This window comes from Falco biarmicus, chromosome 9 (assembly GCF_023638135.1).
Source record: "Falco biarmicus isolate bFalBia1 chromosome 9, bFalBia1.pri, whole genome shotgun sequence".
NCBI classification, from domain to species: Eukaryota; Metazoa; Chordata; class Aves; order Falconiformes; family Falconidae; genus Falco; species Falco biarmicus.
The window spans coordinates 4,221,236-4,248,365 of record NC_079296.1 but is presented as its reverse complement, the minus strand read 5'-3'; the positions used below and the strand labels follow the sequence as shown (position 1 = coordinate 4,248,365).

General features: G+C 52.2%; 1 protein-coding gene across 1 annotated transcript in view; it reads left to right on the top strand.

Moving 5' to 3' along the window:
- DAB2IP (DAB2 interacting protein) overlaps positions 1-27,130 on the top strand; it is a 167,549-nt gene that overhangs the window by 111,902 nt on the left and 28,517 nt on the right. The window contains 3 exon segments of the mRNA XM_056350811.1: positions 7,857-8,010; positions 14,894-14,992; positions 17,222-17,776. Coding sequence (XP_056206786.1) covers positions 7,857-8,010; positions 14,894-14,992; positions 17,222-17,776 — 808 coding nt within the window.

The window sequence follows — 27,130 nt, the reverse complement described above, 5'->3', positions numbered from 1 at the left end:
CCAATCCGGCGGCCCCGGCCGCGGCGCGGCGGCCCGAGGGGGGCGGGGCGGCGGCGGGGCCGGCCCGGGGCGTTGGGGCTGGGGGCGGTGGCGCTGGGGGGTCCCGCCCGCGGGCGGCGGCAGCGCGGCATGGCCGAGCCGGAGCGGGGCGGCGCGGCGGCGGCGCGGCGGGAGCCGGGCCCTGCGGGTGAGTGTCTGCCTGGGTACGTGCGTGTTTGGGTGCCCGGGTACGTGCGTGCCCGTGTACATGCCTCCCTGCGTGCCCGGGTGCCCGTGTACACGCGTGCGGGGGCCGGCGCTCTCCGCCGCCTAGCCCCGGGCACGGCCGTGGTTCCTGCGCGTCCAGAGCAAACTCGGGGCCCCGGAGCTCGGCGGGGGCTGCGGGCGCCATCCGGGGCCGGACCCGCACGTTGCCCGGCGGGGAAGCGGCCCTGCCTCGGGCGGGGCTGGTTGTCACAGCGGCGGCGGGCGGCGGGCCGGGGCAGCCCCGCAGCGGGGCCGGGAGCGGAGCGGGGCCGGGAGCGGAGCGGGGCCGGGAGCGGAGCCGCTGCGGCTGCTGGCGGCCGCGGGGTGAGCCCAGCCCGCCGCTTGCCCCCGGCCACGGCTGCTTTTAGGAGCGCTCCGTCCGTGATTCTGTGCGTTAGGAATTTGTTTTCATCATTATTTATTAAATAATCGTTCATAAATCATTATTTCTAAAAAAAACCGTAGCTGCCTGAGGCAGCCGCCCTGGCCGGGCTCCGGAGATGGGGCTGGCGGCTTCGGTTCCCTTGTGGTTAATCCAGGAGGAGAGATCTCGCCTGGCATTGCCCGTCTTGTCCAGATTGTGCCTCCAGACTTAGGTTAAGCAACATTTCAGTGATAAAAATGAAAACCTTTATCCGCAGCCTTTTCCTACCATGGAAACTTGTTGGTCTCAGATCTGGGAGCGCCCCGTGACCCGCAGTCCCTGCCTGGGGTGGTGGCGTCTGGGCGTCTCTGGGGCAGTGCTCCCAGCAGCCGTACCTCCTGGCTTTGCCCCTGCCTCCTTGGAGGTTCCCCGGCTGGTTTTGGGGGTTCAGTGGTCCCTGCCGGCTCTGGAGGCTGGTGCTGTGGGAAGGGCTGGTCCTCAGGGCTGCGCAGCGGTTTGGGCACCAGGTTGGAGCGGTGGATGTGCGGTTGCCATGAGCATCAGGTGCCCGCAGATGAGGCACGGTTTATGCTTGTTTAGGCCATTGTGATACCAAAAGATAATTTTTTTTTTTATGTAAGCGTTGATTTCTGTTAAAAGCAAGATGGTGGTGCTGTATTGCTGCTGGGAAAGAGGGAGAAGTCCCTTTGCTTCTTAACAGTATCTTTGGTTATTGAGACTCAAGTACATTTCTGATCATCTTTTGCTTCTTGCTCTTGATGCATGTTGCTTGCTTTTGCAGTTTCTCCCATCCTGCGCATTACAGATGCAGTCGGCGTCCTTGCTGGTTGTACTGTTCTGGACTTTCAGGTTGTCACTGACAAACTTTGCAGTGGCGCGTTGTTAAACAAATACCTGCGCTCAGGTGCATGTCACGGGTTAAAACCATCCTTCAGGTTTGCTCTGGCAAAAACAACGTTTGGAATCTGCTATGAGCTGACAGAGTCCTTTTGAATGTAATTAATTCTGCTGCCAGTTAAAACTGAGAACAGTCTAAAAACAAGGGCGGACATTAATAAATTTAATTATATGTCCTTTGTGTTGCTCAGCAAAGGTGTTGCATTAGTGAGGGTAACATGAGGCGGCGTGAGTGCGCTAGCTGGTGTTTCCCAGCGCCCTGTTGCCCAAAGAGCATCCACCTCCACTTCTGCCCACCAGCATTGCCGGGGCTGGTGTTCGGAAAACGGCAGGAGAAAGTTCAGGCTAGCAGAACACGGGAGAAGGATATGCTGCAGGCTGAGACCTCACCCATGTGTCCTGTCCTACGGGAAGAAAAACATTCTGTCGTTTTCTGGAAGCATGCAAGTTCCTTTGTGCTGTTGTTCTTGGTTATTCCCATAACATCGCTTTCTTATTTATTTGTTAAGTTGAAGCAGGATGAGGCATTGGGGAGGAATGGATGAGAACTCCCAGCGGTGGTCAGGAGGTTAGCGGGAAGTCAGCAGCAGGCAGGGGGGCCAGGCAGGCACTGCTGATGAGCAAGGAGAGGGCTTGAGGGAGAGCTGCTGCATAGGAGAGCCTGGTTTGCATCTACTGCGGGAAGAAATGCAGCCATCGCACCAGTTTGGGCCCTGCAGGGAGCGCAGTCCCAGTTTGTAACCAGCAGCAGCGCGGCTCCGAGCCTCCGGTGGGACTGGCTGTGCGCAGCAGAGCTGCCCGGCCCCTGGTGAAGCTGGCAGAGGATGGCGTGTGATTTACTCCCATCTGTGACTGCTAAAATCCTTCTCCCATCTGATGTTGCAAATCAATTTGGTGGAGTTGTCCACTTTGTTCTCAGTCATAACAAAACCTAATCCCCAGGCTGGAGACAGATTTAAATTCTGTCTATGCTGCATGTAGATCTCACGGTCTGTTCCGCTGTGTTTGTGCGTGCAGGACCCCCTGCAGCGGACATGTGCTGCTGAGAGGGTAGGGATTGCCCTAAAGACCCTTTTCCCAGCTGGTCAGAGAAAAGAACTGTCAACCCTTGAAAAGCTGTATGCAGGGAATGTTTCCTGACCAGGAGCCTTGTCGCAGAGTCAAACCTGTAATTTAGGAGATCAGATCCCTCTGACAGTGGGGAGGCGTTCGTTGCAAAGGCTGACTCAGCAGCTGGTATTAATGGGACAGCTTCGGCTTAGTGCCTGGACTTCTTTCAACATTCCCCAGTCTGCTTGTGCCTTCAGAGTAGAACAGTAGGAGATTTAAGAAAGGCTCTTTAATTTTTTCCCCATTGTTAATTGTTTCCCCAGTGTTGCATTTTGCATCTGCTCCATCGCTCTGCAGCTACCCAGCCAGGTTCCCTGTTTGTTTCTGTCTCTCAGAAACATCAGGAAAACTTTTAGCATAGAACCACAGAAGCAGCAGCAGCTGGGTGGTTTCAGACAGGTGAGGTTCTGAAATGAGAAACGACGGGGTTGCCCCTTTGAGGGCTTGTCTTCACAAAAAAGCAATTCTGGAATAAAAGCGTGCGAGTTTAAACACACAAGACCTATTCCAGAATAATTCTGTGTAGACAGGCCCTACATTTTTTCCCTCGTTGTAGCCTCGGCAGAGTATCTTTGTTCCTGAAAGAACATCGAGCCTGGACTCCCAGGCAGTCCCTCCGGTCATTCTGTGGAGCTGCTGCATGCATGGTACGGTTGCTGCCTGCATTGCTCAGCATCCAGCCCTGAAGTTTGGTGAGGACAGAGTGGATTGCTACCCACGCTTGTTCCTCTGTGTCCACAAAGTCTTTGCTGCAGTCCACAAGGTGCTGGTTAGATGAGGTGTGCTGTCACAGGCTGGTAGTACCCGGCATCCCTAATTCTGGCTGGCTGTGGAGGAAGCAGGCAGGGGGGGATTGCATCCCTTCGCATGGTAATGTTTTATGACTTTCATTATTTAGAACAACAGTCCTCTCTTGTTGCTCTTGGGCAGTAAACCTCTTCCTTTAATAACCAGAGACTGCCTGTCTCTCTGTAGGACTCTCCAGGTCAGTGCCAGTAGCAGTAATGTTATTTCTCTTTAGAACTAATGTGGTCTTTTATGAGATTCCCACCAACCCCCCCCCTTCATTTCAGCTGAACTTCAGGCAAGTAGAAAGGGATTAAAATAAGGCCCATGGCAAAAAGAACTGAATGTGCTGTTTGGAAAGAGGGTTTCCTGCTGTGAGATGTCTCTGGGCAGCTGGCCGTTCCCATCATACTAAGACAAAGGTGTAGGAACTGAATTTGATCAGCTTATGTAAGCTGGGATGGGACCTGGAATACACAGCGAGTTATTACAGCAAGAGGTTGGATGGCCCCACAGGCAGCATTTTGAAAAGCGATGGTGGAGGGATGAATTTGAACAAAGTACCTGTCATCTTGGAAGTGTATGTACACAGTAAGCAAACGATGTTCCAGGTGACTTTGCCTGTTAGGATGTTGGATGGCTGAGGAAGAGCAATAGTTTACAAGGACTCTGGTGTCTCTCTTGCCACAGATGCTGCGCTCTGCCCACGCTGGGTGCAAGCAGGCAGAGCTGCAGAGTATCCGTCTTTGTTACACTGTTTTGGGGACATCAGGTTGTCTCCTGGTGGAAACATGCCTGCCTCCCTGGGAAGAGACCCTGGCTGCGGATGGTGAACCTCAGGCAGAGCTGGAAGGAACCCAGACGAGCCCCCCAGCAGCTGGGGCACACGTCAGCACAGCCGCACCAGTGCCCGATGCCGCATTGCAGGCTGGGTCCAGCCATCTTAATATTTCTGCACTTCTTTATCAGCAAGTGGATTTGTTGGGGGTTTTTTTAGCACTTGCCAGGCTTCACCCAGTAAATTGTCTTTGGACGAAGCCCTCCCTGTCCATATGGCAGTGCAGATGGAGATGCTCTGGCACCGAGGGCTTCGCTGTGACATGCAGGTGGGGCGCTTGTGTTCTCCCTGCCCAAACCGGGAACGCTGATCAGCCTTTCCAGTAAGCAGAGCACCCTCACCCTGTGAGCCAGGGAAGCAGCTTATGGCCTTGGAAGGACCATTTTCTTACTGTTAATGCAAAGGGAATTCGGTGGGTGCTGTGACAGGGACTTGCAAACATCTTCCAGTAAGTAGGCTCCTGCTGCAAATGTCACGTTACTTACCAGAGGACATGAGAAATGATCTCTGCTCTGGAACAGGCTGTTACAACGCAAGGGCCATGTGCCCTTCGAAGACTGGTTGTGTATAGCCCTTCCTTGCCTCTGGGGCTCTGCAGCGCCCCTGGGCCGTGCCAGACTGCCGCGGGTTCAGTGCCGTCAGGGCCAGTTCGGGGGTGCTGGGCAGAGGATGGGGCCAGTTGCCCTAGGAGTAGGCTCTGCATGGTGCTCATCCTGCTCTGCCGGGGCTCCTCCGGCAGACAGATCTCTCATCCCTTCTGGTGAGATTCCAAACGAGAGTCTCTAATTAATGACATCTCCGCACTTAGCTATTGATACACAGACAGATGCTGGGCCTTTTAGGGCTGGTTGGAGACAGGCAGCGCTCCCTCTGTACGGTGCAGCAGCTGGTGAAAAATATTGCTGTTACTGACCTGGGTTGGATCCGAGCGGCCGTTCAGGAGTAAAAAGCATCGTGGGAGCAGGTCCTGCCGCAGCAAGAACCTGACAAACCTGACAAATAGCCTCCTCCCTAAGAAAAGTCCCGTTAATTTTAGGATTCCCAGAGGCATACGGCAGAGTATGGAGGGATATAAATAAGCATTTGCTGAATCTGGTGAGAACATAATATGTCCTGAGAAACTCCCCCTTGGTAATTCTTAGTATTGCACATCTGTACTCCCACCCGTGGCCTTGCAGCTGCAGTAATTTTAAATGAAAAATAGACTTGTTTTAATTTTAACAAAAATTCTTAGGCCAGCATGGTGCAGTCCAGCTCGGTGATGCACATGTGTGCATTACAGCATGTAGTTCCTGAGCTAGGGGTTCAGATCATCAATATTTGTATTTGTCCACACGAGAGTGTGAGTCTCAGCTTGGTTACTTACCTTTTCTATTTTCATCTGTAAAATATGGAAATAAGATCTACCATAAATGCCTTGATTCTGGACTTACTGGGGCTCGGTGAGCAGGCTGTGTTGTCAGGTCTTGAGCTGCTGGATATTAGTTCTGCACTCAGCATCCAAAGGGAACTTGATCTGTCTGCCTGTATTACAGTTAATTTACAGTATCATTCAGAGCAAAAGGGTATGGACCCTTTTCTGTGAAAATAGTGTAAAATTGCCACAAAGTACTGGGAAATGACTCTGCTCAGTTCCTAAAGATCAATTTATTCACCATAAGAGATATGGGGTGAGTGGGCAGTTTTAGAGAATCGCTAATGGGATGGAGAGCCTTTTGCTTCAAAGCCACCGCTTCTGATCCGGCACAGGGCTGTCCTCACCCAGGGCTTTTAACATCTGGGGGCTGGTGGTTGTCCCCTGAGAAAGGACTGTGGTGTCACAGCCTGGTTTTCTGCAGACCCCTGCACAGGTGCTGCCACGGCTGGTCCTGGCTGCCAGCCTCAGTAGGTGCAGGGGTGCCTGGGGACCGCTGCCACCAACCCCCTGGGCAGTCTGTCCCCAGGCTGGTTACCCTGCGGTGCTGCGGGCAGGAGGGGTGGCCTGCAGCTTTCAGAGCAGTCCATTTAGCATGCTCAGCTGGAGAACCCAGCTGCGGGCTGGTCTGTTGTCACCTGGGGGTTCATCCATGGCAGGAATCTTAATGGCAGACCTGGGGAAGCACCTGTCTATCTGCTGCAGCTGTCTTAGAATCTCCTTTGGCTGGTTTCTGGCTGCGGCTTGGTGTGTGATTCACTGGGAGCTATGAATTCTGCACGCACTACTGCAGTTTCTCTTGTGTTTTGGTCAGTTTTGTTGTAGAGAATGACAAAACTCAACACATGGCAGAAGCAGCAATCTGAGAGTATACTGGGGTCATTGTTTCGCTTATAAAAGACCACGATGAGAATATCTCAAACTCCCCTTATTTCTGTCTTCCCATGCCTTTGGAGAAGGCGTTGTATTCTTTGTAGAGAGAGGGACATGTGGTCTTTTTGAAGACCCTAAAGCGCTTGCCAGAGGTTTTAAAGGTCAAGAGTTACCGGGATCAGAGCTTTTGTGAGCTGGAACATTTTACATGGTGCAGGCTATAGAGAAGGCAGCTGCTCCCTTTGCTCTCAAGGTATTTTTTTCCCTGGCCACTTCATGGTTTTGCTGTGTTTTCCCTGGGAGTAGCTAGCTAGGTTTCTCTTTTTTTTTTTTTTTTTTTTTTTTTTTCCCCCCCTTGAGCTCTCTGGTTTTGCTTTAAGAGTTACAGCACCATTGATTGTATCAGCTGTCTCAAAAATGGTGTGCTGCTTGCTGTCTGTGGGCTCCCTGCTGCTAAATGCTGCCAGTGGGACTCCGGAGCATTTAGATCAATCGATAGGGCTATCATGGCCTTATTTTCCACACTGTCCCCATCCTGGGGACGTGTGTAACAATTGGAGAGAGCACACGAGCCCCGGGGTTGTTGGTTACAGAGGATCCAGACTCTGGCTGCGTCCGTGGTACAGATGTGTGCAGTTTGGTGGGGAGAGGAGGGCGGAGGGATGTGTTCTGCCCTGGTGGTGCCAGCTGCTCCCCAGGAACACTCTGTACACAGTGAGCGAGCACAGGTCTGGGGTTTTAGAAGGATCTGCCGTTAATTCCTCCCCATTTGCAGGTAACATCCTTCAGCAGGGACTGGGTCGGTAGGAGAGGGTGCTGCAAAACAGCGTGAGATGAAGTAGGATGCTGCTGGGATCTCCTGTGTGCATGCAAACCCAGTCCTCTGCTGCCATTGGTGCTAAGCACCTACAGAGCTCAGCACCGGGTGCTGTACTAATGAGCACTAATGAGGTTCGTGCTGGGGCCAGCCGGCCTCCCTGATCCCCTCCTGGTGCAGCACAGCTGGAAGCTCTCTGGCAGCAGGTATCGTGGCCGTTTGCAGACACACCCAGCTGTGCAGGGACCCACAGCCTACAAACTGCTAATCACGTAGAAAAAACATTTATTACTGAAGATACAGCCTGTAACAGAACCTGCTCACCAAATTATAAATGGGACAATGTAGCAGTCCCTGCTATTCTGAGCCCTTGGTTATCTCGTGGCAAAAAAATACCCAGGACTATTCTGCAGTTGTTGCTAACAGGTGGACTAAATAATTTATCTGCGCAGAAAAGCATCCACTGATAACTGCTATATTTTTCCTCTAGATCCCATCTAATGCCGAGGCTGAAAGAATCACGCTCCCACGAGTCTTTGCTCAGTCCCAGTAGTGCTGTTGAAGCTCTGGATCTCAGTATGGAGGAAGAAGTGGTCATCAAGCCCGTCCACAGCAGCATCCTGGGACAAGACTATTGCTTTGAGGTAAGGAGCCCCTCCGTCCCTCCCCGGGGCCGCTGCTGCCACGTGATGGGGCTGAGTGGGGAACCAGGTGTGGGCTTCTCTCGTGGGCTCTTGCTGTTACAAAGTGTTTCTGCTCTGAATTGCTACGCAGAGACCATTTTACAGGCAGAAAATTATTCCCATCTTTCCAAGGAGGATCATATCCACAAAATCGGAGCAATGAGCTCTTTGCCTGCTAACTGTTGTCGCAGCAGAGCTCACTGCTGGCGCAGGTGCTGAACTACTTAAGGCTGTGTGTTAGCAGAGCGTAGGTTTGTAGTTTGTGTTCATCCAGATACTAGAAAGTGCTAATCCCTACTCATTGCTCACAAAGACATTAGCCTCCTGTGGTCAGTGGGAGCGCTGAGGACTTTGTCTAGGAAACTGAAGCTTCGCTTGTTTGGGTAAATAAAAAAATCTGTGAGTTATTTCAGGGTTTTTTTAACACCTGTTATGGCGTGTGGTTAGGTCTGTACTAGCGGGAGGTAGTAGGACACATACAAACCAGTCTGTAGTCAGATAATTCGATGTAGCGTGTCTTGGGAATCATTTGTCCTGCGACATGGATGGCAAAGTATTACTGCTTATGGCAGTGGCTGGATATAGAACTGGGAAGCGGTGTTCTTACAGTAGCAGTGTGGTCGATACTTGTGTTTCTGTGAAGAGAGGGTAACCTGTTTGTACTTGGGCGTAGAAGAGCAGGTAAATGGTATACCCATGCTTGGATTGTACTGTAGGGCATTGTGGGACTGCAGGCTTTCCTTGGATGGGCAGCACCAGGTGAAAATGGCTTTGTCAGCGTCCAAGAGGAGTCAGGCTGGAGAGGTGAAGATTTTTTTTCTTTACTGAAATCAGCACACTTTGAAAGAAATCAGTTAAAAGATCCATTTCTTAAAATACAAGCAAGTAACACAAAAACGGTCTTACAAAAAATAGCTCCAAACATAAACTCTGAAGTGGGCTGAGATATAAATTTTCCAGTGCTGTTCATTCTCTGTAGAATTGAGCAAGTGCGGCAGGTCAGGAGGAGAACAGTTTTGTAAATTATATGGCCTCTATTACATTCCACTCAAGAAAGATAAAATGAAGCTAGATGGAAAATAGATGTGACATCCATAATATAAGACTTGTTTACCAATTCTGCTCAGTGCACAAGAGCAGAGGGAAGGGATGTGAACAGTACTTGTAGAAAGTTGACTGAGAGGGAAATTACACAAGTCATGCACTTGTAAGGAGGAAGAAAATTTTCTTTTTAAGTGAGTTGGATAAAGAAGAGTCATACAGAAAAAAAGAACATGTTAATTGCTGTTCTGCAAATCCTGCAGAGGAAAGGCAGAATGCCAGAAAACAAAAGGGACATTGATTTGTAACTGATGGTTACTCATCAGCAAGCTCCAGCGGGAAGGACTGAGGTGAGAGCTAAATGGCATATTGTGTTAATGCTTTGGTCTTGCGTCTCCAGAGAGCTGCTTTCAAATTCCGAGTGAGGTCAGCACTGAAATGAGTTTGCAGATCTCCCAGGATCCCTGGTGGGTAGCAGGCAGCGGCCACAATCCACCGTGCATCTCGGTACAACTGATCGGAAGCAAAGGATTAGCGTTGCATTGGGCAGCACAGGGCCGGAGGGATGAGCCTGGGCTGTGCTTCACTCCCGGGCAGGGGAGCAGCATGGGCTGGGCTGGGCTGGGTGGCTGCTGCGGGCCCCCCAGACCCCCACCTGCGCTGGCACAGACATCTTCATCACATGCTTCTCCACGTCAGGCAGTAGGGAAAGCTGAGCGGCAGAACCACACAAGCATCTTCTCCTCCTCAGTGCTTGAGTGTTGCCTTGGGTTGTCGTTGTGTCCTGAGGGTCCTGTCTATGGCCTCTGATCCTGGGTCCCTCAGCGCTGCTTTGGCTGGAGGTACAGGTGAGCCTCGGCAAAGCCTGCTGCCGCCCTTTAGTGCAAACCCAGCAAAGAGCCGTAAAACTGGTGGTGGTTTCTGTGATCTGGCACTGGGAAAGCTCTGCTTGAAGTCTGCAGGAGGTTGGAGGGAAAACTGGAGCTTGATGGCCAGGAGGTGTCACGCTGCTTGCGTCTGGGAACACTGAAGGGGAGAAGCTCAGCTGATGTCCTGCAGAAGGAGCCGGGACCAAGAAATGTCAGGTGCCAAGGGCCTGCCAGAGTCACGGCGGTGAGGGGGGGTCCTGCACAGCAGACTGGGAAGGTGCTGCCTGGCGGTGATGGTGCCTTGTCTGTGCACTTCGAGGCTCCTGTGGGTCTGTCCAGGGGGCTCTGTCAGGAGCAGCCACATCGCTGCCTCCCGTTGAGAAGCGAAGGGTTGCTGCAGCTGGGCAATGCCAGCCTCACGCTGCTCTGACCCACCTCCCTGTGGTGGGTGGTGGGGCGGTGGGCAGTGCCTGGGCAGCTGCAGCCATCACCCGCTGGCTGGTGCCTGTCTCGCTTGCACGAGGCATGGCGTGCCACATGTCCGCCGAGCTGCAGCAGCAGCCGCATGGCTCGGGGAGCGAGGTGGCGAGATGTGCCGTGGCTGTGGATGGGGTTGCACTGAAGAGGGCAGGTTCAGAGAGGGAATTGGCAGCGCACCCGAACGGAGACAAAAGCGAGAGGTGCCAAAGCCATCTGCAGTGGAAAAAAACCAAGTGGCTCCTTTGGAGGCAGCTGGCTGTGCGAAGGTGCAGTGCAAGCGTGGCTCTGCTGTAGCCCGACCGCCCTGCATTGAGACGTGCTGAAGCCCAGCGCTCTGCTCTGCTCCGTCAGCGGGGCTCTGCCGGGGCAGGGCGAGCCAGTGCTAATGCAGCGCTTCTTCAGATGCTGCGTTTTGCTTTTTCTGCTCATTTAGTTCTATGAAACTTGCATTTTTCTGACTTGCCAAGTACTTGGCAGTGGGTGTTTACTTGTTTTCTTCATTGATTTTTTTTAAAAAAGTTACTCAACATCATCTTCTTTCTCCTTATAAGACTTCCCAGTCAGCATAATCATCTAGTGCTGCTGCGTGCTCTGCGTGTGCTAAATATACAGCGGGCATCCAAGTCCAGTGAAGGAGACTCGGAGTCCTGGCTCCCAGAGCCTATTCCTGGCTCTGCTATTTATGGGCTCCTGGTGGCTTGGGCCGGGCTGGGGAGCTGGGGCCGCAGGGCTGTGTCACTGCCTTGGCGGACCAAAGTCTCATCCTGCGGCACAGCTCGTGTCCCGGCTGTTGTGGGACGTAGCTGGGGGATGCGGAGCGGGAGAAAGAAAAGCTGTAGTTGCTCCAGTACAACTGGAACAGTGTTGCCTCATCCTGGCCTTGCCTGAGTGAGGGAGAATGTAGTGGAGCTAAATTTAACTCCACTAAATTTAGTCCAGCTGTGCAAGTGCTCGCTGTTCCTCGCCTGGCCCTGCGCAGCCCCGTGTGTGCAGGCCTGCCCCGCGTGCCCTCCTGCGCTCGAGCTGTACGGACCCGCTCGAGCATCACCCTCCCTCCTAAAAATCTTGGGAACACTCTGAGTGAAACAGCCTCAGTAACTCAGTTACCGTCTCCTGTTGTTGCTCCAGAGGGATTCCTTCATGTGCACCTTGAGGAACCCGTGCTGTACCTAAGACATTCCTAAAATGACAAGATTTTATCTGGCTTTAGAGATCACCCATCCAAGGGCTGTGGGTAATGAATATGAATAAGTAACATTTTAGAAATTAATGAGTTTTATTAATTGAGTTTACTCTGCACATTAGTAGTATTCTAGCATATCCAAAATCTTGATGAGACCAGAATACTCTCTTTATAAAGATAATTAATATCTCATGAAGATCATTAATGCCATATGATGTTTAGGACAGAGCTCAAAGCTGGGATGTTACTGCAGATCTGGGGAAAATTACTTTTTTGGTCACACATGGTAGGTGCAACCTCCAACTCCCATCAGATCATATCACGAGGCTTTCCCCCTTCTCTCACTTAAGTGTGACAGTTTTTAGGTTTTGAGTGATTAGTTAATCAGTAATTGTTTTGGAATTGAATCATAAATTTTACCATGATAACTCAATGATAGTATGTTGACTGAATTGTGGCAAGAAAATATATTAGATAGTCAACCTAACAGATAGCTGGTAAAAACCTGACATTTAATTAACAGATTCAATAGAAGGACAGCTAAATTGCATGCTTATTTATTTGAATACAAACCCTCTAGGTAGCTGTGGGATCCATGTGCGTCACCAAGGAGAACTTGCCTTTAAGAGAGCATCTTTAAACAGCAATCAAAGTTGTCATAATTCTCTTTTATGGGAGAGCTTCCGAGTTTCCTACCAAATTTGGTTTCGAATACATTTGAACGCCAAACTGCCATCGGAACAAAAGAGCTAAACAAAAAGCTAGGTGAGAAATGGACTTGGAGGCGATGGACTCATGGTATAGTTACTGAAAGATGTGTTTGACCTATTCCACCTATATTAACTGATTTCTCAACATTTGGTGGGGACTGAATTTTGTTGACCTTAGTCAGAATGTCAGTGGGAGGGTTTTTCCAGCTGTGGGGTGAAGAAACCCAGCTGTGACACCTGCAGGGCAGCGGAACTGTACCAGGAGCGACAGGACTTTGATGTTTTGGACTTGAACATGGTTGATTTTGAATCTTTCGGAGCTGAATTAGATGAGCCAAATAAGACAAGGCTTGGGCTCTGGATTGTTAGGTTCTTGTCTGAAGAGCAGTTTTGAAGCCTTAGAAATTCACATCGATCGAGCAACCAGGGAGCTGTCTGGAGCGATGCTCATGTGCTGTGCATCTTCTGTGTTACTTCACTGGAAGTTCTGTTCTTAAAAACTGCAGCTAAGAGGTACTTCTGGGATCTTTGTGTTTGTAATTCACTGTTAAGATGGTACAGCACCATGTCAGCAGTAATGTAGCCATGCGTGGCTTCTCTTCAGGTGTTGTTAGCGGTCAGGTGCGTGGCTGTGCTCGGCTTGAATGCCGTTGCAGGAGCTCTGACTGAGAAAAGGATCAAGATGCAAAACTGCCAAACCCTCTGGCAGGGCAGGGCAGGGCATATGGCTGAGTGCTGTGGACGGAGCCCTGCGAGTGGTACACCTCTTGTGTCAGCAGGCGGCCGTTGGGGAAGGTTCAGAAGCGGTGGCTCACATCAGCCTCTGCAGCAGCAGCAAGCAGGAGATGAAGCAGGCCAGATTTGTAATGAGAAGCTTTGAAGAAGCTGGAAATACACTGAAGTGTGAAAGGATCATATTTGTGTGCCTGCTAATATGGAGTGTTCTTTTCTTGGAAACAGAAGATAACTTGTGCTCAGAAGGATATATGGTTTTACAGGACAGAGGATAAAAGCATGTAAGGACAGGGAAGAGTGTCTGGCTGAAGGAGACAGCTTCTGCAACGCCAAGGGGTGGAAGACTTCTTGCATTCGCTCTGTAAAGACAGGTTAGGCCTCTTCTCATTTTGTCCTGGCTGGAAGTCTGTGTTCAAAGGGAGGTATGTGCTCAGCTCATCATTGAAGTTAGCTAATGACAAATCTTGGCAAGTGCCAGCTCTGCTGTAAAAACAGGTTAGGCTTCTGGGAGATACATGAAATTAAAGGAGATTGTGTCTCCCAGAAGCAGATAACCCAGTGTGTAGTGTGTAAACACATACACTGTGCGATGATAAAGTACTCGGAAATAATTCTGCAGCTTGAGACTGGCTCAGAGGGGAGTTATTTAAAGTTCTAGCCAGGTTCATTTGGCCTTCAAGCAGAGACGTACATAACAAATATTACCAACAGCAGCAAATGCAAAGGAGGGCAGAGCAGCTGTGGAGGGCTCCACGGGCAGGGCAGCGTTCTGGTGCCACAGTCATGGGCTGTCAGCTTGCCAGGAGCCCTGGGGGAGACAGCGGCGTGAGGAACACCTGCATGTGAGAAGGTGCAGAGAGCTGTTGGCCTTTTAGACCATGACTCAGGAGCTGGTGGCAAGGCATGCGTGGTGCAGTGGGGTGGCAAGGCGTGCATGGTGCCTCCAGCCTGGGGCTGCTGGGCAGGGCTTGCCTCGGTGGGCTCCCCACAGGGCTGAGATTCCATGGGGCAGCAGGGATGTGATAAAGGAACAAGGGGCATTTGCGCCACTGGAAATGTCATTGCTGCGAGCATGCTTGTTCAAAACCCGGCTGTGAAATCCCAGTGGCTAGAGGAGGTGACATAGATGGTGCAGGAAGGTCCCTTGGAGCAATCCTGGAAGTGTGAGAGGGGAGGAGGGCTCAGCAGCACCTCAGTGGCCGCCTCCAGGCCGGGAGCCCCGGCATGGTTCTCCTCAGCGGGGCACTAGGTGCGGTGAGCGTGGGGGTGCCTCTGGCTGCGTTGTGAGCTACTGCTCGTGCTGCTGCTGGGAGCTGGGGGCGGGGGTCTGTACCTGTCCCCATGTTCTTCAAGCATCATCTTCAGAACCAACAGAACACAAAGCCGGAAGGTGGGAACGCAGCCTTTCCAGGCCTGGTGTTCGGCTGAAAACAAGGAATGGGTTGTCGCTATCGCAGGCTTTGGGCTGAATCTGGAGGAGTGCCAAGTGGCTGCAATTTATCTTCAGTTCATCTAAGGATTTGCACTCTCTCAGTTGTGGAACTTGGTGGTTTAAAGTGTCACATGGCATGGGGGCCATTATCTGGTGTTTTCTGGTGTGGAAGAGGAGAAGTAATTGGAATTTGCTTCCATGATTATTTCTGTGACATACAGAGTTGTCCTGTTTTTCTGCTAGCCTTAGGGGCTGTTGCTTCATGCTTGGGTAAAGCTGTTTACTTAAAAATAAAATAAAAATCCACTAGCATCTTTCCTAACTCCCCCTCTTCCCCCCAAATCACAATCTGCACTGTGCTGGTCAAGACATAATCCTGTTCCTTTCCCTGTAGGTGACGACTTCATCAGGAAGTAAGTGCTTCTCGTGTCGTTCTGCAGCAGAGCGAGATAAATGGATGGAAAACCTGCGGCGTGCCGTGCACCCAAATAAGGTAGTGGCTTTGAGGAATTGCCTCTGTTATAGTTCAGTTCCTCGTTATTACATTTTATAGCCCAGTGCATAGTAGCAGCAGGGGACGTATTGTCATTTTAGTGAGTAAGTGTAACTGTGGGTCAGCCTTTTTCCATATTGCTTTCTTCCGCAATTATATTTACAGGCAAGTGCCAATTATTTCTTCCCCTCTTTTGTCAGCACATGCTGCTTCAGCTGTTGCTAAGAATTGATCAGACCTGAAGAGTCTTCAGCCTTGCTCTGCTGCTGATGATACTTGCCACTTAGGTAGGACTTGCCACCTCCCAAAAGCTCTGGGACAGATGTCAGGTAGCCGCCAGCAAAGTTACAAGTCTAAAGAGTTCACACATCACCCTTTCCAACTGGTAGTACTTGCAGCGTCAGCTTTGGTGATGGAGAAACTCAGATGCCCATTGCAGCCAGTTCTTTCGAGGCAAGCGTGGAACATAGCGTAGAACATCGCTTTTGCGTCTCCGGTCAGTTGAGGTGGCAGAGCCCCCCCTCTGGGATCTACAGAGACAAATCCTTCTCCTCACTAGAACACAGGGACACCCAGTATGCAGTTTTATGGCCAGCGTAAGGCTAAGTACATCCTAAAATAAAATCTGCAGCTGCTTCTCCCTCTCTGCACTGGAGTTAGTAACAAAGATTGATCAGGACTAATCAGCTGCAGGATTTTGCAACTGATGAGCTCAATCAACAAGTCTTTTTCTGCTGATCAGAGAAGACACAAATGATGGTATCCTGTGAATTCATTCTTGGCGTCAGAGCCACATAACTGTGTATACGAGTTCGGGCCAGGCCTGGTGGGCTGCTGAAGGAGCCCTCTATGCTGGGATTCATTGTCCCCAGCGCGTGCCAAATGTCAGCGTAAAAGATTTCCTTCAGTATCAGAATGGGAGCAGCAGAGGGGAGAGGTGGACTTCTGCCTCTAGCAGCCTGTTCTTGTACGTGGAGTTCAGTACTGGACTCCAGTGCTATCTGAGTGCAGCAGCCTGGTAGTGATGATCCGAAAGAGCTGTGCGAGGTTTGCACGGTCAGACTTACTGGGAGAACGTCCCAGGAATGTAAGCTGGGGCCAGGCGCATCTCTGTGGGTTGTAGATACAGTGTTCAGTGGAAATTTATTTGGAAGTGTGCCCTCATCTCAAAACATGCCATTAACTGATGGCTAACTTTCCATCTTTGTTTGAGCTCGTAGACAATAAACTCTCAGTATCTGACTTGATATTTCTGTCAGGAATTCAGTGTTCTTGTATAGTTCCTGTGTGTACTTCCTGCACCTACAGTACCCCATTGTGGACTTGCAGCAGAAATGTTCCTGCCCAGACTCCGAGGCAGAGCAGAATAAACGGTGGTTGCTGTTTCAGTGACGGGGTTCCAAACAAACCAGGTTACTGCAGAATCTCTAGCAGCAGTTCAGCTGCAAGTGCTTTATCTTTCAAGTCACTCCTGCAACAAATGCCCCTGGATGTTCTTCCAGGATGAGGTCAGCATCACTGGGGAGCTCTTAAAAGATCCACAGTATCCTTTCCTCCATTGTTGTTTTAAAAGATATCCAGGCCAAATTTCTATTTCTGAATTGTAATGATTCTCCTGTGGGACTCATTCTGTCACCTGTAATTCCTCTCAATGTTTTGGTTGGGTGCTCTGGACTTCTGCCCTAAAATACCGTGAGGTTTTGTAAATCCCTCTTTCCCTGCCAGAGGTGGTTGCATTCCGGCCATGGATGAGGTGATCCCTGGGTGTGTGTTCAGAACCCTTTATAGTTGCTTTATTACAGTAAAAACAATGTGCTTCAATGCTGCTGTAAAGCAGCTGTACTGAAAAAGGAGGGGATTGTGAGATGCCTGTAACGTAGCTTCTGTTTTGCAAAAGTCATTAATGATCAGTGAGGTTCTTTGGTTTCTTCTGAGCCCCTCTTGGCAGCAAATGGGAAATGGTACGTTTATGATTTGGAGGGGTTTTATCTTCCTTGTTCCTTATATTAATTGGCACCAACAGACATGGAGAGCACGGTGATACTTGGAAAATTAGCATAGGTAGTGTTATTATGCAAATTCCTGAGAGCCAGTATTTCCTTAAAATAAAATGTAATTAAGCCTCTGCTCATTTAGCACATCTGAAATAATTAACTCATATCTCCAGTTTTGTTGTGCTTGGCTTTGTGAGTTTTTTATTGACCTTTATTCTTTGCATCTTTTTTTCAGGACAACAGCAGAAGGGTAGAGAATATGTTAAAGTTATGGATTATTGAAGCCAAGGACCTGCCAGCTAAGAAAAAATACTTGTGTGAATTATGCCTGGATGACGTTCTTTATGCACGAACTACCTGTAAATTGAAAACTGATAATGTCTTTTGGGGGGAGCACTTTGAATTTAATAACCTCCCATCGCTCAAAAACATTACGGTGCACTTATACAAAGAGACTGACAAGAAGAAAAAGAAGGACAAGACCAATTTCATTGGACAGGTGAACATCCCCGTCAGCTCTGTCACGGGCCGGCAGTTTGTAGAGAAATGGTACCCAGTGGTCAGCCCCAACCCCGGTAAGGGCAAGTCCCCGGGGCCCATGATCCGCATCAAGTCACGCTACCAGAGTATGAGCATTCTTCCCATGGAGATGTACAAAGAGTTTGCCGAGTACATCACTAACAACTACATGGTGCTGTGCTCGGTGCTGGAGCCCTCGCTGAGCGTGAAGAACAAAGAGGAGATGGCATCTGCGCTGGTGCACATCCTGCAGAGCACAGGCAAGGCCAAGGTAAGACCCTTCGCCATCGGTACCGTCCCACCAGAGACCATCGGGAGCAGACTCCTCTGCTGGATTTTGGAAATCACCACATCAGTTGGGCTGCAGGCCTAGCCATCATTAATACACTCTAATTTTGCTTTTAATTACAAACAAGTTGGCAGCATGTGTGCTGTGAATTGCTTAATTAGCGAAGAGGTCGGTGGGACCACAAGATACTAACCGGGTGGGTTTTTTTCTCTCCTTCTGGAGGCTCAGGGGCCAGGCTCTTACTTTATAAACAGGCACAAATGTGAAAGTAAGCAAGGCGACAGTTTTCAAGGCTGAAATATAAGCAGTGCGGGCTTAAGCAAAGCAGCCTGCATGCGCTGGGTATTCCTGCAGGATCCCAGCAGGTTCCCCTGCCTGTCACCGTGCTGCTGCGCTGAGCACCCGGCACGGCGGTGCTGAACGGGAGTGACCTGCCTCTGGAGAATTTCAGAGCAAAGTCTGCCTGCAGGCGTGCATGTCCCTGAATCAGCTCTTGGCCTTCAGGGTCTGTTCTGATGCTTTTGGAAGGGGGGGGGGGGGGGAGGGGGGCAGCAGCATGGGAAGCCCCGGGGTCCTGGGGTGCTCCCAGGGCGGCACTTGTGGGGTTCATGCCAACCAGCTTGCACATGGTGGGAGTTCAGTCTTTGTGGACTGCTTTGTCTGAACATCCTTCATGGTTGGGAATCCCATGCCAGGTCTGGAGAAGAAGCAGGCCAGGAGGCGGCAGAGGGTGGGATTTACTCCTGGTTATGATTTGTCCTCACAAAGCAGAACTGAAAGCCTTACTGGAGAGCACAGGCAGGCACTGAGGTGCATGGGGCATGGAGTCGCATGACCCATCAGCTGCCAAGCATGGAATCATAGGTTCATGGAATGGGTTAGGTTGGAAGGGACCTCAAAGATCTAGTTCCAGCTAGGCAGGGACCCCTTCCACCAGCCCCGGTTGCCCCAAGCCCCGTCCAGCCTGGCCTTGAGCACTGCCAAGGATGGGGCATCCACAGCTGCTCTGGGCACCTGTGCCAGCGCCTGGTCACCCTTACAGTACAGAATTTCTTCCTAATAGCTAATTGAAATCTGCGCTCTTTCAGCACATTTCATCCCCAGGTGGCACAGCACCATCACAGCAGGCAGTGCCGTGTCAGGACTGCAGGAGTTCAGACATCAGCTCTTTCCTCTGTTAACGTTTCCCTGAACTCTGCAGGGGGGGAGCTAGGGAAGAGCAAGATTTCCAAAGCTTTTGCAGTGCTGAGGAGATCTGAGCTCCTCACCTGAGGGGGAGTCACAAGGCTCTGCATCCTCTGCAGCTGCCACTGCTGCCTGGGACCATGGCAGGGTTCGTGGATTAGATTTAGTTACCATCTGTTGGACAGAGAAGTGGCTTGGCCTCCTGATCTAGTTCAAAGCAGGCAAAGCTCACTGAGAGGATTGCGAGGCCATGGGGCTGCTATTGCAGAGGCAGAGAAAATAGTGCAGTTAAAGCCTTCCTGATCCCAGCAGCCGCGTCAGACCCCAGGAGTGCGGGCAAGGACCGCAGCCCAGGTCCCCTTGGCTGCAGCGCCCTCAGAGGCGACAGAAATAGCTTGTGATTCACGGCGTGTGAAATAACACTCTGTGGTTACACAAGGAGGGCATTGTAGGTGTCCCCTTCCTCCCTCCTTGTGCCGGGGCTGCGGTGCCATCAGTGCGTGGTTTCTGGGCACAGTCCTGCCTGCTGCTTCTCCCTGGGGGCTGTGCTGTCCTTTGCTGCGGCTCTGGCAGCGCTAGTGCTAGGGCTCTTGGAATAACATTGCTGTGAGAGACCCTGTCTGTGGCTTACGTGGTGCTGGTGCAAAAGGCTTCAAGTGTCACCCCAGTCTCAGTCACCGCAGATCATGTGTGGGCATGGCTGAGAGCTGTTGCCGCTGCTCATGCCCTTTGCTTCTTCTGTTTGATGCTGGAGAGGCTCCAAAGAGAGCAAGTGTGTTTCTAGACATGTGTCTGCATCAGCGCTTCAGATCCCACAGGCTCTACACAGGGGACACGGCAAACAGTAAACAGACTTGATGAATTTCCCCCTAAAATGGAGCTTCTGCTCTCCCTGCCTGTCATCTGCCATCAGCATTAGCACAGGGCGTAGGGAGCTGTCAGAGCAACAGGAGTTACTGGAGCATGGGAACCAGGTGGTGCATCCTTTATAGAGGACTTGGACAAGCAAGGAAAGGGAAAAGCAGCAGTAAGGTAAAAAACCAATGAGTGGGAGAGGAAAACACCCCCTCCCACCTAGTTGTGTGATGTGGGTGCGCCCTGCCACTGCTCAGGAAAGCTGCCTTGTGGCTCAGCACCATGACGCAGCGAGGGGGCACAGAAGCCCAGCAGGCTGGTGCCTGGTCTGCAGGGGGGGGCTGTGCTGGTGTTGCGGTCCCTGCCCTCCATCGGGCAGTTCCTTTCAGCCTGTTCCAGGGAGGAGGACCAGACAGGATGAGTCCAAGCACGTGAAGAAGTCCGCTTGCCATGCCGCAGCATGCTCTCCCTCTCCAGGTGTTGCCTGGCCCGCCCCTCGGCAGGGCCCTGAGCTGCTCCATGGCGTTTCAACACAGAAACAAGGGCCTCTGACTTGCTTCCCAGCCAGTCTGCAGGAGAAGCGCTGGGTTCCATCGTCCCGTTGTGGGTAAGGCTGCCCTGCCCGTGCTGGCGTACGCTGGGCAGGCGCGTGCCTGCAGGCTTGTCTGGCTCTGCGTGGGGGGCACGCGCGGTTCCCCCAGCCCAGGCTCGCCCCCACTGAGCGCCTGCGCGTTCAGAGGTGAAACCCAGGGCCCGAGGTAGGGCACGGCAGGGTCTGCGGGGGCTTCAGAGCCTGGGAGGAGGAGAGCAGCGCCCGGTGGGCCTGGAGCCCCATGAGCGGGCAGGGTGCTGGGGCAGCCAGGGTGCCACGGGATGGGGCTTGCGGTGGTGACGGCGGGGCAGGGTCCCAGCTTCGGTGGGGGGAGGAGGGCAGCGGCCCCCTGCTCCAGCCCTCTGTCCTCCTGTGACCCCCTGAAGCTTGCCCAGGCTGGAGGTGGGTTCCCGTCCTGGTGCCCTGCCAAGAGCCTTTCCAAGGGCCTCTTCAGAGCTCTCCCTGCGCTGATGAGAGCAGACGTGGCAATCGGCAACCACTAATTTATTGTGCTGATAAAGGGGGTTTTGTGGATCTTGGCTGCTGTAGCTGATGCTAAAGCAGCAATTACAGTTGAACTGAGAAACAAGTGTCCAGTAGATTATCTGTGAAGACTCGTTAGCAGCTAATTGCTCTTGCACTGTTTCAGGCCCTGTTTTCCTGTAGCGATTTGCTGTAAATATGGTGTAATCCCTTAATGAGGCATGGCCGATTGGGTACATGTGTCCACCCAGAGCCACGCTGCAGGAGCTGCTGTGCAGGAGCTGTGCGGATGATGCCACGTGCCAGCCACAGCCCGGCCTCTGGCCACCAGCGTCCCCGCGCAGCCCTGCCGATGGCAGAGGGGCGATCCTTACCCACAGACGCCCCACTTTGCTCCTTGCCGATGTTGAGTTGTCCCCCACCAGCCAGGTGTCGTGATCTGAAGGTGCTAAAACCCAGAGGCACTGCCCGAGTCCCTCGTGCCGCCGAGGCAGAGCATCTGGGGCTGCCGGCAGAAGCGGGGCACAAGGGCTGCAGCTGAATTTTCTCCCCTAATACCTGCTGCTTCCAGGGCTTCATAGCTGCGTCCCAGTAGATTAAAAGGTGGAGAATGAAAGCAGAGAGTCCTCTCTGGAGTCAGAAGTCCATGCTTCCTTTGATCTCTGTTTGGGAAAGGGAAAAGCTTCACCCCTGCAGCTCTGGGCAAGGGTTTGGTGTGCGCCAGGGCACACCTGGAAACCCCTGACCGGCTGCCAAGACAAATAGGTGGAGAGGAGGGGGAAAGCATTTTGATAAAATTGAGAGTGCAGATGGTCTGGCTGAGGAAGCTGCCCCAGCCTACTGGAAAGTCTGACCAAGATCCAGCACTAAATCAGTTGCATGCGGTTGTTCCCTGTCTCTTTTTATGGCAAGTAGGGGCTGGAAGAGGCATCGTGGTGCTGTAAGAGGGACGTAGGTCTGTCGCTAAGCGTGGAGATACGGCTCTCAGCATCTGTCCTTGGCTTGCTACACGCTTCCATCTTCCTGGTGAGAGCACTGATAAAATGTTACCTGTAAGGGTGCGGAGAGATGCCTGGTTTTGTGTGTTTTGCAACCCCCAGACGAAAGACACAAAGTCATAATTTGAAGTATTTCTGTTGCCATGCTTGGTGTTCCTGGGAGTGCTCAGCCCTGCCATTAGCACGGTTTGATGTGGCCTGTGTGATGTGGTTACGGACAGGCAGGCTGCAGCCTTCCCAAAGCGAGAACAACTGTGACTTGCGATGCTTCCAAAATATTTCCCATGCTTAGGTTTGTTTTAGGGCTGTCTTCTAGATTTTGGAGCTCAGCTCATGACCATAAATATATTAGAAAAACTCTGTTGTCCACATGGTTGATAGATCAAACCCAGCGTTAGGCGAAGCTCTAACTAACCAGCTGCTCACTTGAAATAAATGTTTATCGTGTTGTGAGTGGAGTGAAGAATAAACATGTGTCCTTGTTTGTTTATGCTGCAAGGATTTGCTTCAGCTGAGCAGATGTTTGTCCCCCTGTGCGAGCCTCCTGGAAGCTGCCCGCGTTCCCTTTCTCAGCGGTGCAGGGTGCTCGCTCAGCACCCTGCTGGCAGCGCCGGTTTCAGTGCAGGTCCTGCAAATAATCCTGCAGGGCTGCCGGAAAGTGGCTGCCCAGCTCCGGGAGGGCACCGGGCGATGAGTGGCACGGCTGGGCTTGGAGGCTGGTGGCAGCAGGGCTTGGTCAGTCCCCTGGGGGAGTGCTGCTCCCTTACCTGCTCTGGAAAGGCTGCACGGACAGGGAGGCAAGGATGCTGCACACGTTCAGCCGTAGACAAGACTGGCAGCAGCCATATAATTTCCCCCACAAAGAGTTTATCTCTCTGATCATATTTTATAGCAGCCATAGTTGAGCTAATAAGGCTTTTAATCAGTTTTATGAGTACCCCCCACCATTTTTCCCTCTCTCCCTGAACACAACAGTCAAGTTGGTTGAAAGGACAGAGAAAGCCAGTGAGTAGCAGCTGTGAGATCAGTGTTCTGGCTGTCGGGGGTCATGCGCTTTCTAAACCTCCTGTATGGGATCTGGCCCCTCGCCGGGAGGTAGTGGTGGCTCAGTGTGTTACTGTTAAACCCTTCAGGTTTTCTTACTACTGTGATCAAGGTGATGGATGCAGGTTCCTGTGCGTTAACCCTCACATTGCTGCTTAACCTCCTTAAAAATGCCAGAAGCATCCAGGGTGAGTGAAAGGAGGGAACATCACTAGATTTCCCAGCAGAGAAGTTCCAGCACAGATCCTCAGAGGATCTGTGTGGCGGTGAAGAGCTGAGGACTGGAGGCTGCGGTCCTTGGTTTCACACCATCTGCCCAGGACCCAGTCGCTGCCCCTCCACCGCTCTCCTTGCACAGCTCAGCACCGCTGAGCACCACGTTTCTCTACCACTACATCACTGACACGTAGGCGTGTCCTGATGCTCGTCCACCTGTAACCTACAGCCCTACAAACCCCTGGTGTTTTTCACCCTCGCATAGAAGCCCAGCTGGACTCTGGGCTAGTCTTTGAAATAAGCAGTAATCTTATTACCTTTATCAATTCAATCCTCTTAAGGTTAAGTCAATCCTATTAATCAAGCTTGTGATGTGGAGAACCTTATTATTTCAAAGTCAATCTGCCCATCAGTCAGTTACGATATTGGGAACAACCAGCTGCATCCCAGAGGGGTGCGTGACCCACGGCAGGGTGTGGGGGGCTGCAGGTCTGTTCAGCTCTGTGACACCCCACGTGCTCTGGCTGCGGACACATCCCTGAGAGGCTGGGACTGGGGGACCCTCCCCAGGATGGCAAGGGTCAGAATCCTTCCTGGGTGCAGATAGGATGCATCCTGCAAGACTCGTGTGGCTTGTTGGCTTCCTTTGCTTCGGGCACACTCCTGCTCTCACCGCAGCCATGCCAGGCACCTGCCTGGCTCCATCTTTCTGCCTCCTGGGCTCAGGAGCTGGAGTGGGCAGGCATTGCCCGCGGCACCCCCAGGGCACAGGGGCTGGCACCTTGAGCCCTTTTGGGGCTGGGATACTTGATGTGGACAGACCCCTCACCAGAGCGGGGTGGGCTTTCCTGACACTGGCAAGTGCAAGCACTGGCTTGCAAGCACTGCGGGGTGCTCGGCGCCCCCAGCCCGGCAGGGTGTGCGGAGCTGAAGGGTGCTGGTGCTGGGCAGGCAGGGCTGTCAGCTCTTGATCGGACGTGTGACTGAATTAGCTGTCTTCTGTGCTCTGGCTTTGCCCCCTGGGAAGCTTTTTTTCCCCATTTTTTGTGTTTGAGCAAGGCAATTAGTCCGCTTCCTTGGCCCTATTGACGTGGGCGGTGAAGGGTAGTTTTCTTGAGCAGGCGCTGGTTTTCCCCTTGGTGGACTTCACTTTTCAATGAGCCTTTCCCAATGCAGCCCACCCCCAGGGCAGCTGGGCCCTGGGCCGGCGCTGATGTGGATGCTGGCTGACACAGGGCAGCAGCTTCAGAGGGCCACCTGCGGGGACCTCACACAGAGCGGCACGGGGCTGCAGCGTGCTTCTCTCCAGAGCATCACCCCTCTTTCCATATTCTTCTTCCAGCTTTCCCAGGAAAAGGTTTGGGGGATTCTCCATGGCAGCGTGGAGCAGCTCTGCTGCAAAATGACTTAGTCAGACGTCCTGAACTGCAGCGTGTGAGGGGTGAGACGGGGTTTAGGAGGCATTTCCTCACCCACAAGAAGATGCTGTTTGGTTGTGGTTTGAGACAGGAGGATGAATTCACTCAGGTGGGGCAGGGGAAGCAGCATGTGAAGCTCAGCATCTGAAGACCCAGGGGAAATGGAAGTGTTTTAGGGTACACTACAAGGAAATCAGGGCAGAGGCATTTGAGGGACAGAGCGAGGCACATGGAGCAAACCCAGGCTCCGGCCAGTGCAGCCGGCTGCCCTGCGCTGGCAGGGTGGGTGCTGGGGTGATACAGCCGGTGAGCTGCCGGCTCCCGGGACAGCGGCCAGGGGATGCTGTGGCTGGGGGTGCAGGGGGATGAGCGGCAGCGCAGCGTGGGCATTCCAGGCAGAGGGGAGGCTGGAGCGCTGGGAGCCCTTTGTGGTGGCGTTTGAGCCCTGAGGTGGTGCTGAGGACTGTGCCCGCCTGCCTGCTGCCGGCACCCGGCTGCTGCTCGGGCAGCAAAGCTGCTGCGTGTGTTTCCAGAGGGCTGGGGGAGCTGCCTCGGAACAGCACATGCTGCTGGGGGCTCATGCTTGGTTTATTTGAGAAGTGCTGGAAACCAGTGCAGCCTTGTGCTGTCATGCTCCGATTTTATTTATTTATGAGTTGCTCTTCTTTATCAGCATATGTGCAGTGACTGTGGAGTTGCACAGGTTCAGCTGTGTCCAGGCTGAAGCAAATACCCTTAAAAGAAACACGGGAGCAAGCCTGAAGAGTGCTGGCACAGCCCTTAATTTTTACTGTAGACCTTTTCCGTCCCCTTTCGACTCCAATGTAATGAAATAAAGCATCTTATTTTCTTCCATTGCCAGGGGCCTTAACTGAAAACAACCCCCTGCTGATCTCTGCTGCTCAGAAACAGGGAGTATTATTGGCTTTAGTTATTGCATTTTATTCAGAGCCTTGTATGTGGGTGAGTGAGGCCCCCGGAGGGATTCGACAAGTATTTGCATTCCATTTGTGTCTTCCGAGTGCTGGCTGCTGGCGTACTTAAGGCAGAGATACCAGACGTGTGATTGAGAGCTGATGTGGCTTTTTTGTGTGGAGGGAAGGCAAGATCTGTAAGATGGCCCTGGGACAGAAATCGCAGGATGTCATGGGAACTGACCCATGGAAGAAGCTCCTTTCCCGCGGCTGGCAGAGCCCCGCTGGGCTGCCGAGAGCGGTCTCTGCAGAGCAGCTCGCTCAAGGACACTGGCTGTGGGTATTTTCATCCCTGACGCATCCTGGGGCTGGTACGTGCAAGCCCAGCAAGATGCCTCCTGCAGCCGAGGGAGACTGGGGACCAGCTGGGGACAGCGAGGAGCCCCAGCCTGGGGGATGCTGCTGGGTATCCCCTGGCCAGTTACAAGGGCGGATTCTGCCACGTTACGCCCCAGCTTTGGGTCTTGCGCTGTAATGGAGCTCTTTGGGATTTCAGCAGCTTTCCTTTCCACTTGGGAGGCAAGGGGTCATTTTCTCAGCTGTCAGGCTGCTGGTGCTCCGTAGGGGATAACAACCAGAGCAGAGGTTTCAGGGGGATCTTTTATGGCTTTGTGTTGAGTCCCACAGTGGAATTTTGCCTCATTTTAAATTTTAGTGAATTCTGTAGGGCAGCTAAAATAATCAAAATTCACATTATTGTTGGCTAAAACTTGGCCCCTGGGTTTCCACTGCTCAGCAGCCCTGGCTCACAGTTGGCTTGTGCGTCGCAGCTTGGCCCCACATCCCACAGCAGCCAGTGCTTGGCCGACGAGAGGGGGGAAAAGCAAACACTTGGCTAAGAGAAGCTGTAAAACTCAGTGTTCCTAAGATAATTAGTATGTTGGGAAAGTGACAGGAAAGAGAATCAAGCAAAGCCAAGGTCAGTGGCTGCTAATTAAGAATCAGCACCTTGTGTCAGCCTGAGCTGTGGCTTGGAATTGAAACGTACCCCGGGAGAGACCCAGGAAGATAAAGGTGATAGAGTTACCCAGATAGCGGCTAACGGGATTTGAGCAGGGGTTTAAAGTTGCATTCCAGCTTGGCTGATAAAAGGAGCAAAATGAGAGAAAATAGTGGGGGGAGGCGTGTGCTTTGCTTCCAGGAGGGATTTTTGCCTCTGTAGCTGCCGAAGCGTTGCAGACGTAGCAGGATCTGAGGAAAGGGGATCTTCTGGCTAAAGAAATAATGGAAGTGACTTCTTTTTTTCCAGAGCTCTTCCTCTGGCTTTTTTGGAGGATGTTCTGGGATGGTCACAACAGTGTGTTGGTCCCAGTCACAGTCTTGTGGGAAGGTGGGGGGGGATCAGGCCATTGGGTGCTGCAGAGATGTCAGCCTTCCTCCCCTCCTCCCTCTACTCAGATGGGAGATGTACCTGCCTGCTGCCTGGATTTCCCTTTGTCTGGGATGGCAGCACAGTAATGAAGGGCCTGCGGATTAAATGATTTGGGTCCGTTGGGTTCAGATGGAGCTGTTTGTTGAACCTTGATTAAATTCTCAAGGCAGAGACATCCATATGAAAAATGGAATGGAGC